This window comes from Camelus ferus, chromosome 35 (genome assembly GCF_009834535.1).
Source record: "Camelus ferus isolate YT-003-E chromosome 35, BCGSAC_Cfer_1.0, whole genome shotgun sequence".
Lineage (NCBI taxonomy): Eukaryota > Metazoa > Chordata > Mammalia > Artiodactyla > Camelidae > Camelus > Camelus ferus.
The window spans coordinates 17,226,155-17,237,970 of record NC_045730.1 but is presented as its reverse complement, the minus strand read 5'-3'; the positions used below and the strand labels follow the sequence as shown (position 1 = coordinate 17,237,970).

The window sequence follows — 11,816 nt, the reverse complement described above, 5'->3', positions numbered from 1 at the left end:
TTTGCAGGCACATTTTCCCATCTTCTGCCCAAGAGAGACTTTGTCTGTAAAATTACCACCTGGATAGGGCAGAGGAGGGTGCATCTCTTTTACATCCATTCCTGAGTTGCATAAACTGGGCTGTTGAGAAGTGAGTGGATCACAGAAGGGGAGAGATAAGCCCTCAAGTTTATGATCCCTGGGGTCCATTATTTAGAGAGCATCACTTGGAGGATGGCAGCCTGTGGTCTCTCTTTAGGTCCCCGGTAAACGCTGAGTCTCGTGGGGAAAAGAAGCAGGGAAGATTACGCAGAACATCACAGAAAATAAATAGGCATGCTCCACTTCAAGCAGCTCATACTTTTATCATAAGATACAAACTTTCTAAAATTAAGTGTCTTACTTCTATTTTACCAACAACAAAAACAAAAATCACTCATGTTAGCTAAATACAGATGCATATGTGGTTGAGCAAGTGAGTATGAATATGAGGGGTGTGTGTGTGTGTGTGTGTGTGTGGTCTGTGCCGCGTGTGGCAGGGGAGGCTGTGTGTGTGAGTGTTGGTCGAGAGATGCATCTGGTCTTGCTGTTTTCTGACTGCGACCTGGTCGGAACCTTGGTTTTCCAAACTTCACACCAAGCTGTTGCAGAACCCAGAATCCCAGAGAGCCCTTAGTCCCGATCCCGGGGCTAAGGCAGGAGGAGGGGGATGAGATGGAGATCTAAAAATTTATGCCATTCCCACTGGAGGAAAAATAGGGGCTGTTCATCAGGGGCCCGCCAGACGTCGAGCCGAACCTGGAGGAGAAAGAAACGCACGTCATGATGAAATTCCTATTGTCAGCCGAGATATTAGGAAAAGGAAAATATTAATTTTGTGGCTGTCAGAGGTGGGGAAGATCAGGACAGTCTTGGAAGCTGAAAGTTTTAGCAATAACAAAAAAAAAATATTAAAATGATACAACCGCAGGACAACAAAGAGCTTCTGCCACTTAGTTAGGTCAGGATGGTGGCCTGTAGGGACCATTTCTCCCAGGTTTATACTGTCTCCAGGACCACAGATGAGGGAGCCTCTCCAGATCTGAGCACCTTACCTGTGGACATACAGCCACTCTACTGGCCTTAGAGGACCCTGTGGGTCCCTCAGAAAATTGTACAGCATTGGAGAACTCAGGGCCACGTCCCAGTGTGAGGTCCCGCACGGTCCTAGGGCTCTTTCTCCCCTTCTCAGCACCAGGCTAAGTCAGGCTCTCCGGTTCCACACCAGGCTGGCCGAGAAGCGAGCACTGAGGCATCGCTGGGTGCATGGGACTTTGCTAGACCCTTGGGGGAGGAAGAGGCAAGAAGATTTGAGCCTCACCCTCCAAGAGCAGAAATACACACACTGCCGCTTTTTCTCCCCAGCACCCTGCTATTCATACTTCAAATGAGAGTTTAGACGTCATCTCCTCTGTGAAGCCTTCCCTGACCTCTCCAGATGGAATCGTTTACTCACACTTCTGGTATCCTATTGCAATCTCTTTCCCCATCTGCTAGGATACTTTGAATGAATGGAACGGAGCTCCATACAAATTGCGGCAGAGCCAACGGCTAGATTTAGTCTAATCCAGGGATTCTCAGCCACTTTTCTGCTGGGCAGATGCATATTACAGAAGATGCTCACGTTCGCGGCGCCCTCCCGTGAATTGATGAAACAAAAAGGAGGAGGGAGGGGGCAAGGTAGAAGCAATGGGAACAAACCATCACATTAATTTCTAATGCCTCAGCTGGGATCGGGATCTGCTGGTCACTGTGAGCGGCCGTGGACAAGCGAGGCTTGGGGTTGTTTGATTCCCTCCTCACTAAAAGAAATTCCATGAGAGCAGGGACAGTTTTTGGTCTGTTCACCATTTTACACCCAGCACCCAGCCCAGGACCTGACAAAAGGTAGGAACCAGATAAACAATTAATGCCAGTGGTAACCCCACCTCTTCCGCTCTTTTTCAAAAATCATACTAGAAAAGAAATGATTGGAAGTGATGTTATTATAAGCATACTCTGAATTCCACTCTGATTTATAAAATAAAGGCCATAACACATTCTTAACTATTTAATAATTACTGGGAACGAATTACTCATGACATACCTCCTATCAGATTGCCACACCCCACACATCTGAGCCCTTCAGCTTAGAACTTCTTGTCAGATCAGCTGCCAAGGGCATGATCTGGACAGGACACACACCAGAGGGTCAGGGAGCTGGGCAATCCATGTGGACTATAGCTATCAAGGAATACTTCCTGGAGGAGGAGGAGGAGCTTGACTGCCTCTTGAGCATAGTGAGCTGTCCTAGTTGGCCTGGGACAGTTTCTACACTGGTATTTTCAGTGTGATTAATATTTATGTTCTTTTTTAACTATCATACTGGTTATTGTTTGGAAGATAAGTTGTACAGTTATCTTACCCCTGATGGCTGTATGAAGAGGGCAGGGAGGGCTCCCGTCCTTCCTCCCTGAGAACATGGAGGTGACCTGCTCCTTCCTCTCCCACTTCATGTGGTTTAGTCTCTTGGTTCTCTTCTCTGCCTCCCTCCCTGTCCAGGGCAGCCTCTGCAGCACGACTGTAGGCCCCAGCACCACCACTGTGCTCAGCGTTCCCACGCTCCATCCTACGGCGCCCAGGTGTTATTCTCATGGTGTGATCCCTCCCTCTCTTCACCTGGCTTCCTGCACGCCACAGCCTCCTATTTTCTCTCCCACCTCTTAGACCTTTTGCTGGTTCCTCCGCATCTCCCCAGCCTCTCTACGTGTTGGAGCCCAGGGCTCAGTCCTTGGGCCTCTCCTCTTCTCTGGGTACATCTACTCCCTGGGCGATCTCGTCCCATCCCATGCCTTTAAATAGTATCTATATGCTAATGATTCCCAAACTTATATTACCAGCCCCAAACTCTCCCCTGAGCCCCAGACCCATATATCCACCTGCCTATCAACAACTCCACTCATGTGTCTAACAGGCATCTCAGACTTTCCATATCCAAAACCAAACTCCTGATCAGCAGATCTTTGCTCTCATTATCTGGACCTTGGTAGCTTGGAATTGCCGCTTGTACGGACACCGGTCAAAAACCTAAGAGTCATGCTTGACTCCTCTCTTTTCCTCATTCTACATCCAGCCATCATCAACTCCTGTCAATTCTACCAAGAAAATAAACACTCCAGCTCTTTTCTCTTGTCTCCCCACCATGGTCACTGTCCCCGTCTACGCCACCAGCACCTCCTGCTTGGATAGCTATAAAGGCTCCTCCTCTGGTCCCCTCCACCAGCTCTTACTTCATAGTCCACTCTTCGTACGTTGGTCGAGTCGTCTTCCTTACGCAGAGAACCTCGGAGCGTCGATGGCTTCTCCCAGCTCTTCCTTCCACGCCTACCAGGCTCTGCCTAGTCTGGCCCTGCCACCTCTCCAACTTTGGTTCTGCCCACTCTCTCTCCCCCACTCCTTGTGCCCCAGATACATCTCCTATCCTGGGGACACTGCATTTCTCTTCTTTCTGCCCAGAGTGCTCATCATCCATATTTATGCATGATTCATCCTCACATTTCATTCAGATCTTGGCTCAAGAGACGTCCCATCATCCTCTCCAGCCCTCCTCCCCCGCACCTGACATGTATGATGCTTGCTGATTTCCATAGTGTCTATTTCTCCTCCTGGCAGGGCAGAGGGAAGCACTTGGTCCTGTTCACTCCAGTAACCAGAGTAGTGCCAGGCACATGGAAGAGGCTCAACAAATTACTCTGTGCGAACAATCACCCCTTTGGGGGCACGGGCCTCCATCCCTTGCCTCGCTCTTCCAGCCTCACTTTCCTGGTTTTCCCAAGACTCTCAGGCCACCATTCCCCTCTGCTGATCGCTACTCCTCCCCATCACTCGCCTCCTTTGCCCTCAGTGTCCCCAGGCCCTCTCCCACTTCTAAGACTGCTCCTTCCTCAGTCTCCTGCTCGCTCCGTTTCCCCTCCCTGCCCCTCTGAAGACAGCCAGAGGCCAGGTCTCAACCCTCCGCTCTCACTGCTCCCAATCAGTGGGGCCCAACCGCTGACCGATGAGACCTTGGGACCACACTCCCTTCCAAGTGCACCAGCTCTGGCTTCTGCAGAGAGTCTCTCTTACTTTGAGCCCGGAGCCACAGCATGGAAGCAGGGAGCTTGCCAGCCTGCAGGTAGGCTGCCTTCCCTGTGCAGTTGCCTCCAGGGAGGTGAGAACCACTCTTACAGACTCTACAGTCACCTCCAGACTCCACCCTCTCCTGCGTATAGTCTCCCCTCCATCCCATCAGTTCAGTCTGACGTTCACAGATCTGCACTGGATCCCCAGGCCCACCAGTCACAGCCTTTATCATCCAAGCTTAACCTTCCTTTTCCTATTTTCCACCTTTTTCAGGGATAAATCTAGTACTTCAACCAGGTTCCTCCCCTTCCTGCAGCCCTCACTGTTCACCCAGCAGGGATCCCTCCTCTGTGATTAGGCACATCGATGGCCTTCACTTTGTCAGGGCACTGACGTCACTGCTCCTCCTGCTCATCCGCTCTCAGCCTCGGAAGGAAGAAACACATCCTATTCATCAATGGTCCCCTACAGGCTAAATTCATCGTAACTATGTGAATTGAGACAGAGCTTTCAACAGTGTGTTGGTGAAACACACCATGATGTGCTCTACAAGAAAAGGGAAGGAGAGAAAGGGTTGGGAGGGAGGGAGGAAGGGAGGGCAGGAGGAAGGGAGGGAGGGAAGGAGGGAGGGAGGAAAAGAAAAAGGAGACAAAAAGAAACAAGGGGTCATGGGTTTTATGTTCAAATGATACTATCAATCACCTTCTTGAATGTTCCCCAGGCACCCTAGGAAATTAAATAATCTGTGAATTCCAGCAGTTAAGAAATCTGTGTATCTCTGTTTCCACCTTTCTTTTCCCAAACAGATCTGACTGTAGAAACCTCTTTCTAGCATTTATCCCCTTTAACAAGACATTCGGGGAAACACTGATTGAAGGCGTAAGAGTCTGGGGCACCTGCAGACACTACGGTGAGGGGCAGTGATGGGGAGGAAGGAAATCGATGTCCAGTTGGGGAATTTGGTCCTTATCCTATAAATGGAGGTTCTCAAACAGGGCACACATGTGCCAGGGTGTGCCCCAGGCACTCGGATTCTCAGGAATGACAGGGCACTGCCTGCGTCTCAGAGCATCAATAGTGAAGAGATGTTGGGTGGGAATGAGACACCGTGCATTGTTACAGTAAAACAACAAACAGACATTTCTTACTGACTAGCACGTAAAGTTTGTGTGCAATTTCCAGCCAAAATGTTGAGTTTGTGTTGGCTGTTTGCTGCTCAGCCCCCCTCCTCTGCTGTTTGGGGGTACTTTGGGTAGAAAGTGTGAGCAGCCTGATAAGCAACAGGGGGCCCTTCGGCAGCACTGGTCACGGAGTCCTTGGGATGTTCGAGAGAGGAGCCTGGCAAGGTGCTCAGGATGCAGTAAGCAGGGGAGAGAGCTGTAAGAGGATTACCTGGCCATGTCTGGCTGTGAACCAAGCAAGTGGGTAAGGGCATATTCGCCATGCTCCACGACCTGTCACCTGCTGTGGGTGGTGTCCCCATCTATTCCTGACCATGCAGCTGTGTTTCTGCACCAGACTCTAGCACCCTCAGCCCCAAAATGGGCCTCCAAAAGGGCCCCACCAGATTCAGATCAGGTTCACCTCACATCAGATTCTGGAATCCAGGACCCAGTCTCTGGACCCAGGCATAAGGTCTCCCCTCCCCACAGCCATGGGACATACGTACCAAGAAAGCACCCGGGGGGCCCCAAGCACCCACCTCCCCTGTTTGGAGGCTTCCTGGAGACAAACTGGACTTCCAGTGTGGGCTGAAGACTCACCCGAATGCCTGGGGGAAGAGGCACTGCGGCCCATCTCCTGCCATGGGGGAAGGGTCTCGGGGATTGCCAGACAGCTTTTGCGGCGTCCTCTGAGAGTACGGATAGTTGGGCTGGACGAAGGGGATGTAGCCCAGCAGGGGCGTGTAGGAAGAGTGGAAAACCTGCTGTCCCATCTGCTGTGGACTATATGGTGTCACCTGCAGGGCAGAGAGGAGAGGGGCTTGGTCCAGCAATGCCCACTGCTCCCAAACGTTACAGTTCCCCAGCCCTAACCCTAGCCCTAGCCCCCACCCCTCAGCCCCTGTGCCCCTCAGTTGCTATGAGGTGCATAGAAGGCAATGTGTTGAGCTGGAAAAAGCATAGGACCCAGCTCTTGTATGTGAGACTGGCAAGTTATTTCATTTATCTGAGCCTCAGTTTCCTTATCCATAAAATGGGCAAACACTATCTCCATTGTTTGGGGGTTGAGTCGGCTGACATATGTAGAGAGAACTGGCATATAATAAACAGCCAATGAATATGACTTCCATCATGTCCATTCCCTTTCCCCTACCTTCCCTTGGTCAATAACCACCTGTTCATTTTTACTATCTCAGTAAAGGCTGTTGAGATTTATACATCCCTTGCTTCTAGCTCAGGATATCATCAGACTCCAAGTCCAAGACAGCCCTGCCCTGTGGAAACTCCGGTGATGGATGATGGAAATCTGCGTCTGCATGGTGCAATATGGTAGCCATCAGACACAGGTGTGCTTATTGAGCCCTTGAAATGGGGCTAGTGTGATTGAATTTTAAATTTTACTGAATTTTAATTGATTTAAATTTAAATAGCTACATGGCTGGTGGTTACAGTGCTGGACAGTGTGAGTGGACAAGAGGCAACGGCATTCAGCTCAAACCCTAGAGAAAACAGGAACTCACTGGGTTTCTGAGACTTCCTGGATCAGACCCCCACTGAGAAGCAGGGCTTCCACTATCTTGCCTCTGGCAAGGCAGGGACCTCATCTGTATTATTTACTGGCTTATCCTTAGCCCTAAGACAATGCCTGTCACACGGTAGCTGCTCAATAAACATGTGTTAAATGAATGAGTGCAGGAAAGGGAGAGGAGGGGGCAGAGAGGAAAGAAGAAACTACTAAGTGTCTGTTTGAATACGTAAAATGATGGGGAGCTCATTACATTGTGAGCACTGGATTCTACCACTGACAGCTCTGAATGTCTTGTGTGGAGCTGACATCCAACCTCCTGTGTGTTTTGGTCAAAACTGGGGAAATTTCTAGATTTCCATTTTAACAGTAAGAGTCTGAGGTCCAAGCTGCTCAGGGGTTCAGTGTGCTGACAGCCCTCTCTCATCCTGCACATCCTTATATAATTTAAAAAGATGACAAGGCTAGCACTTATTAAGTGCTTGGGGTACTCCAGACCCTTCCTCTGGATTCTCTCAATTAAACTCCAAACAGCCCTGGGAAGTAGGGCCATTTTAGAGATGAGGAAACTGAGGTTTGGAGAAGTTAAGCAACTTGCTTAGTGTTTCAAGTGTCTGCATTTTGTCAGAATCCCAGTGGGGTGAGCCCAGAGCCCGTGGCTCTGACCCGTACCTCTATGCTTGTTCCTCCTGAAAGCCTGAGCCCCTCCCTCCTGGCCTTCCCCATCTTTCCCTTAGTGGACATGTAGGATCTGCTAATGCTGGATACAGGCATCGAAACCCCAAGAGGATGAGCTAAAGGTCAGAAAGTGTCCAGAGCTCACAGAGAGAACCCAGGAAGGCATCTCCCAGGACAGACACCCGTGGGTCAGCGTGGCAGAAAATGTGCCTGGTTTTCACGGTTGGGGGAGCGGGGCCTGGACCTGCGAGGAAACTGACATGAAAGAGAAGATGCAGGTCCCAGAGCTTTTATAAGCTTTACTCAAAAATGTACCCTAAACCACATGTCACTGATAAAACCCATAAAACAGAGCTGTGCACAGGGCTCTGGAATCATCTCCAAAATACACTCTGCTCACAGAAGCAATGATAGAGCAGCGTGCCCAGAATACCACATCTGTGTAAAAATGCTTGTATCGATACGTATAAACAGCAAGGGTACCGAAGACACCAGGAACAGTGATTGCCTCTAAGATTCTGCAAATTTTGGACCATGTTTTTGTATTACTTTTTCAAACATATGCACATACATAACTTTGTCTAAAAGCATCCACTTTGGAGCTAGGCGGACGGAGTCACTGTTCGTGGGGCAGAGGGGACGCGCTGAGATTCTGCGAGCCTGCCTCACGCTTACGTCATCTCAGGACGCAAAGCTCCTCCTGCTGAAAAAGCAGGACCAGCCCACATAATAAGGCAGCCTACACCCCTGGGCCCTCCTCTGCCCACGGGGACGTTCTGTGCTTTGCAGAGAAAGGGTAGGGCTCCCCAGGCAGAGAGGAGAGGCCGAGGAGTCTGTGGGTGTGAGTGTGGGGTCTGTACGCGAGGGTGCACGGCCAGACCGAGAATGCGGCCAGTTCTCAGCTCCTTCCCTCACACCTCCATCCCTGCCCCAGGGTGTCACTGTCTCAGGACCTGCTGTTCTGTGTTTTGTGTGTACATGCAGCTGAGCCACATGCATGTAATTGTATCTTTATTTGTGTCTGAGTGTGTATTAGTATTTTTGTCTCTGCTGCTTTACTTTGATACTATATTTTTGTGTATCTGTACACAAAAGGCAGTAAACCAGAGTTACGGGCGGGGGACATGGACCCTGAAGCCAGGCTGCCCAAGGTCAAATCCCAGTTCTGCTTTTGTGTCACTGTCAAGTAGATATTGATCAATGACTTACCCATGGGCATAGGGGAGGGGGCAGATCTAGCAAACCAAAATATAACACCCAATTAAAGCTGAATTTCAGATAAACAGCAAAATTTTGTTTCAAGTAAGTATGATCCATGCTGTATTTCGGACATAGCTCTACTAAAATTGTATTCACTGTTTATCTGAAATTTAAATTGAATTAGGTGTCTTGTGTTTTAACTGACAAACTGGCTTGGAAGGGATGACTCCCCAGCCTCACCAATGCTGGGCAAGGCCACGTGATTTGCTTTGGCTGGTGGAAGGTGGGCACCCGTCACTACATCCAGGGTCTAAGCTGGGCCTCCCAGAAGTGTTTCTGCCCGGCCCTCCGGCACTCCAGCCACCCAGCACAGCAAGAACTACTGTATCTTCAGCATGAGCCCGAAATGAGGACGTGTGGAACAGGCTTGAACCCAGTCCCAGCCCAGCTCAGCCCACCTGTCAACTGTGGGTGAAAATTAAATACTTTATTGCTGAAAATCTTGAAGATATTGAGGCTGTTTTTTGCCACAGCAAAAGCTAACATGTGTTAACTTGATAACCTTGGACAAATTATTTAATCTCTCTGTGTCTCGGTTTCCTCACCTCTAATCTACCGCATAGGGTGGTCCTGAAGGTTAAATTAACGCAGGTAAGGCCCTTAAAGAAGGGCCTGGCACACAGTAGGGGCTCTGTAAGGGCCAGCTGTTATTGTCACCTGAGGACACTGGTTTGTTTCCACACGCATGTTGGTGTTTGTGTCTGTGCTCTGGGGTCAAGGGTGGGCCAGTAATTATGGGGGGTGACCAGCTGGACAAAGGCGAGGGAACAGATGTCCTTATAACCTGCAGACCTTTGTGGAGCTGGTTCAGAGGTGAAGAAGTCATGTACTCACCTGTCGGGAGTAACACCCCAGCTGGGGGTGCAGGGTCTGCTGATAAGGCATCCGGGCTGCCCGCTGCGGGTGCAGGCCCTGGGGAGAGAAGGGGGAGGCTCAGCGCCGCGGGGCAACGGGCAGAGAGCAGCAGCCACTCAGCTCAGCTTCCAGCTCACTTGCCAGGATCTCCAAACAGCTGAGCCCATCCCACCACACTGCTGGCTAGACCCTCTAGTTGCCTAGTCCAGCTGGAATCAGGTCGAGCCAGCACAACTCAGACCCCACAGGAAGCCCGTGGTGAGCAGGATTCACAGCCTTTTCAGTGAATATTTAAGATAAGAGATTCAGGAACCTGCCTGCCTCTTGAATCCCAGATCTGCCCCTTAGTGGCTGTGTGATCTTGGGCAAATCACTTAGCCTCTCTGAGTGTCTTTTCTCTTGTCTGTAAAATGATGTGTGTTCAGCGTGTAAAGCCTGTGACAGTAGTCAAGTTATCTTTGTTGCTATCTTTACCCTTTTTCTATGTGCCTTTCCCCAAACCCCATTCCTGCCCTAAGACATGAGGTGCCAGTGTGCATCTGTGTACATGTGTGTGCTAGCTTGCCTCCATGTTTATTTCAGCACATCTGCACGTGTGCTTGCATTTGTGTCTGGAGCTGTGGGTTTCTGTGCACAAATGTGCAACTGTGAGCCCGGGCATACGCGTTTGGGCCTCTGCTGCTGTGCGTCTATGTGCCCACACGTACACCCGTGTCTGTACCTGACGAGGAGGACTGATGTGAAGATAAATGAGTTCATTCACCCAAAGCGCTTAGAACAGTGCACAGCACATAATAAGGATTCTGCAAGTTAGGTATTTTTACCATCTCTCACTGCTCCCCCAACCCCACACCCTCCACTTGAAGAGGCTGCCTGGCAGCTCAGCCCAATGGGAAGTAGAAGCCACACAACTCTGTCCCACGTGGCCTTACATGTCCATGTGTACGCACAGCAGAACTGCTCCTGTGGGTGGGGTCAGCCCATGACCCCTCCAGTCCCAGACTACCTCTACCTGCCAATCCAGTTAGTTACCCCCTAAGATACAGTTCAAAACCCAAAGCATCCCTCAGACCATATGTTTTTGCAGAAGATTCTGCACCCCAAGATGCTGCCTCCATTCTGGGCTCAGCTTGTGCCAGTTGTCAAAGTGTTGATGGCTGACACTGTGCCCTTGACAACTTCCTCAGAGCCCAAAGGCTCCTCATAAAAGGCTTTGCATCCCTGCTGCAGGGGCCTGGGAAGTCCCCCAGGTCTCCTGGTGCCCATTTTCCAGGTCTCCAAGAGCGTACATCCTCTCAGAGCCTCCTTGCTCTCTGCTACCGTGTACCTGACGCTTGACCATGGCTGGGCCTCCCCGACTCCCACCAACCCCTTCACCTGAAACCAGTGCACCTGCCCCCTTTCCTTCAAGTCCTGCAGCCCAGGGCAGCCCCACTCACCATGACCACAGTCTGGGCTCTGTGACCCCAACGGTGACCTGAACCAGGACAGAGGAGTCAGCCAGATGGGGCCGCCCTGCCTGTTCCCAGCCCTCAGCTCCAAGGCCAGGTTCTCAGTGTCCCTCCTCGGTTTCACTCCCTCCCCACTCCGCTGTCCACAGCCAGCTCCCCAGGCCATCATCCTCCCCATGCCCAGGATCTATGACCCGTTCTGTCCTGGGAGGATTTTCAGGAGTCATCGGTGTGAGTGACACTGCACGACTTGGAAGGTATTTCTAGCTGTTCAAACTGCAACTCTGTAAAATCATGAGCAAGGATGAACAAACACTCACTCCTCTTTGCTTGAGGCCAAGGCCTCTCCCCCTGTGCGCTCCCTCCTTCACTGGGAGCCGAGGTCATTTATGCTGAGCAGCCCGGAGCCTCTGGAGCCCCTTAGTGCTGGGGACTTAGTCCTCCAGGGCTCTGCGACCCTCCACAGCGGAGCTCTGAGTACACTGGATTTGGGACCTCATCTTTATTCCTAACGCCAAGCAGAGAAGGAGACCAGGATAGAATGTTCCCCATTTCTCCTCTCTGTCTTCTCAAGGTCTGCAGAGCTCCCTGACCCTGCTTCCTAGGAAGATTGGGGCTGAATAATAATACAAACCAACAGCTGTATCACCCTTTAGATTTTTCAAAGCCCTTTCTCATCCATGGATTCAATTAACCTTACAGCTGACTCAAGCATTTGCTGCTGCCGCTGCTGTAATTATTAGGCCATTTCACAGGTGAGGAAAC

The 11,816-nt window shown here is 50.6% G+C and overlaps 1 protein-coding gene across 3 annotated transcripts in view; it reads right to left on the bottom strand.

The window, feature by feature from the left end:
* Positions 1–335: 335 nt before the first annotated feature.
* The window catches only part of LOC116661517 (uncharacterized protein C1orf94-like), a 36,287-nt gene continuing 24,806 nt past the window's right edge, over positions 336–11,816 (bottom strand). For all 3 annotated transcript variants that reach the window (XM_032473732.1, XM_032473733.1, XM_032473735.1), the window contains 3 exons: positions 9,580–9,657; positions 5,883–6,079; positions 336–777 (listed from right to left, as the gene is read on the bottom strand). In XM_032473732.1, coding sequence (XP_032329623.1) covers positions 702–777; positions 5,883–6,079; positions 9,580–9,657 — 351 coding nt within the window. In that variant the 3' untranslated portion in view covers positions 336–701. The remainder of the gene's footprint in view (positions 778–5,882; positions 6,080–9,579; positions 9,658–11,816) is intronic.